Here is a 2807-nt window from a genome sequence, read left to right as displayed (position 1 = left end):
ACACGTCCGGTGGTCTGGAATAGTGTAAAAGAGGATTCATCAGACCAGATGACTTGTTCCCATTGCAGTTGTGTCCATTTTAGGTGGTCTTGGCACCACTGTAGTCTCTTCAAAGCATTCCGCGCTGAAACTAACGGTTTTGGAATAGCTACTCTGCCATGAATGTTAGCAGCATGCAACTCCCGTTGAATAGTTTTCATGGATACAGGGTTCTGAAGGTGGGTCTTCATCTCGGATGTTATCACCGGCAGTGTAGTCTTGCGTTTTCGAGCGACTATCCTCTTCAACACCCGTCTATCACGGTCTGACAACTTCGACTTCCTGCCGCTGTTGTGCCTCGCCGAAGACACTTTACCCAACTTTGTGTGTGCCGACAGAGTTCTTGATACAGTGGTCCTTGAAACACCTACAAGGTTCGCTGTTCTGGACACGGACGCTCCAGCCAGGCGAGCTCCGATTAGCATGCCTCTTTTAAGGTCGGACATAATCACATTTTGCTAGAAACAGATTTTTCTCATGCAATCTCACACTGCCAAATGCTAGACAGATACCTTGCCTTTCATCACCGCTAGGTGGCACATTCTTGCGACAGGTGCCCACCGCTTATTGGACGGTCGAGAACGACTCCATTCTTTCACAAGTGTTCCTATTATTTTGTCCTATACCTGTATATTTGGTGATTATTAAAACTGCTTCAGTACTAAGGATGTTAAGTACCAATATTGTGGGAATGAGTGTCTTACATCCCCTTGAAAGTGATATGTAGCAGAGAGAATTACTTTACAGGGGTAAATTTTGACTATAGTGAGTTGTCCGTGATTCCCTATTCAGATGGGGTCAGGATGCATAACGTTTTTAAAAAGTGCTTAAAGGTCCTTATTTTTAATTTACATTTTTTATAGCCCTTAAAGGTGCTTTTTTTATTCAGGGTTTGTAAAAAGTGCTTAATTATCTCTCTTTTAAAATGAGATTTTTTCTTTTCTGTATCGAATGTCATTCTAAATTACAAAAAATGGCATGATTTTCACAGCAATATTTATCCGAAACTAGTTATTTCATCATGATTATGTACAGTTTTTGAAAATGTTTCTGAATTTTATTGATTTCATGTTTATAAATTAAGAACTTTAAGCGATGGCGAAAAAAATAATTCTTATTACTTCACAGATCTTAGGATCTGTAAAGTAATAAGAATTATTTAATAATCATTAGTGATTATTTTTTTTGGAAAGTGATTATAAATATTTTTTGAGTGCTTAAAGAGTAATTAAAAGTTGTTTATTTTTTGTTGAAAAATCTGGCTACGCACCCTGTGGGATAAATTTCAAAACAATACTTAATGTAGATTAATATAGTCGGGGTTGAAGTTTTGGACATGACACGTGGGTTTTACTATCTTAAAGTGTCCAAAACCTTGATTAATTATATTTTTGCATAAATATAAATCAATGCAATACTAAAAATAAACTTTTTTAATTAAAAAAAAAACTTGTCTGTTTCTTGTCCAAAGATTAACCTTTTATTTTTCACAATATTTTTTTAACTTGTGACATAATTTGAATAAAAGGGTTTTGGACAGGACGGTTTAAACCGTGAATGAATCTATTCTTTCCTAAACCTTGCCAACTCTGAATATANATAGCTTAAAAAATTTTTTTTGATTTAAATCAATGATTTTTTTAAAAAAATCATTTGATTTAAATCATGATTTAAATCGTGATTTAAATCAACAAACCCTGGTTTAAACCGTGAATGAATCCATTCTTTCCTAAGCCTTGCCAACTCTGAATATAGTTTATAATTTATTTTTTGTACATGTTTGACTGTAATTTTTATTTGTGGAATCATTGTGGTTTGTTAGAAATCGTTGTTTTGTTTTTTTTCTACTTAAAGGAGAAGAAGGATTGTATACAGATGGCCCCTCCGCAAATGCACTCGACTCTCAGGCGAATGAGAGACTCTGTATCATAATGTGTTCTTGAATCACTTCTTTTCAGTTAATTGTAATTTTGTAAATCGTTTCATACAAATTAAATGTATATATATTTGGTCTGTAACTTTACTTGAATGTTTTATTTTTTTTTAATGTTCTTGAATGGTGGTGAACAGTATTTGTTAGAAATGCTTTTAGTGAGTGGAAGGTGCCAAACAATTACTTGCAGAAAGATTTTTCCTTTGAGAAGTAAAAAATTTTGATTTTCTTTCTTGCAGCAATTTTCTTTCTATTTTTTTTATGTAGTTATTATTGATATCCACATAGTTTTTAAAATCTTATATTTTTAGTACAATATTGTTTGTTATAACAACTGAATCTCGAAATGAAAACACACATTTGGTAACACTTTTTCGAAGATCCCGACAAGCATGATTTCACCATTGATTTTTTTCCCCGGTAGTTACTGCTGCGGTACGGGCTTCATTATTTTTTTATTAATGTGATGACTATTTATGAAATCGAAAAAGGAAATAATAAGTGTATTACAAAATGCGAGAATATCGGCTGTAATATTAGAATTAAAAAAGAAATATTACATATTCCAATAAAAAATTTATTTTATTTTAACCTAAAAGTTTTTATTTTTTTGAAGTTGACGCTTCTGTTACTTTAAATGCAGGAAAATATTAATATTAGAAGGGCATGTCACAGAAAGATATTAAATTGATTAAAAACTGCATGGAACAAAAGCAATTTATGTTTCTGGATCATTGGTATGCGGAACATAAAACCGATTGAAAGCGAGGGAGAAAAATGGTTTATATCTATAAAAGCTGATTCTGAGAAGAAAAAAACAAAACAAATTTGATGT

The 2807-nt window shown here is 32.6% G+C and overlaps 1 protein-coding gene across 1 annotated transcript in view; it reads left to right on the top strand.

Annotated features, from left to right (window-relative positions):
- LOC107443891 (26S proteasome non-ATPase regulatory subunit 10) overlaps positions 1 to 2057 on the top strand; it is a 20667-nt gene extending 18610 nt beyond the window's left edge. Inside the window, exon 6 of the mRNA XM_043053426.2 lies at positions 1894 to 2057. Within this exon, the coding sequence (XP_042909360.1) occupies positions 1894 to 1971 (78 nt within the window). The 3' untranslated portion in view covers positions 1972 to 2057. The remainder of the gene's footprint in view (positions 1 to 1893) is intronic.
- Positions 2058 to 2807: the final 750 nt, after the last annotated feature.

Source organism: Parasteatoda tepidariorum, chromosome 1 (assembly GCF_043381705.1).
Source record: "Parasteatoda tepidariorum isolate YZ-2023 chromosome 1, CAS_Ptep_4.0, whole genome shotgun sequence".
Lineage (NCBI taxonomy): Eukaryota > Metazoa > Arthropoda > Arachnida > Araneae > Theridiidae > Parasteatoda > Parasteatoda tepidariorum.
The sequence above is the reverse complement of the archived record's forward strand: the minus strand, read 5'-3'. Positions and strand labels throughout refer to the sequence as shown.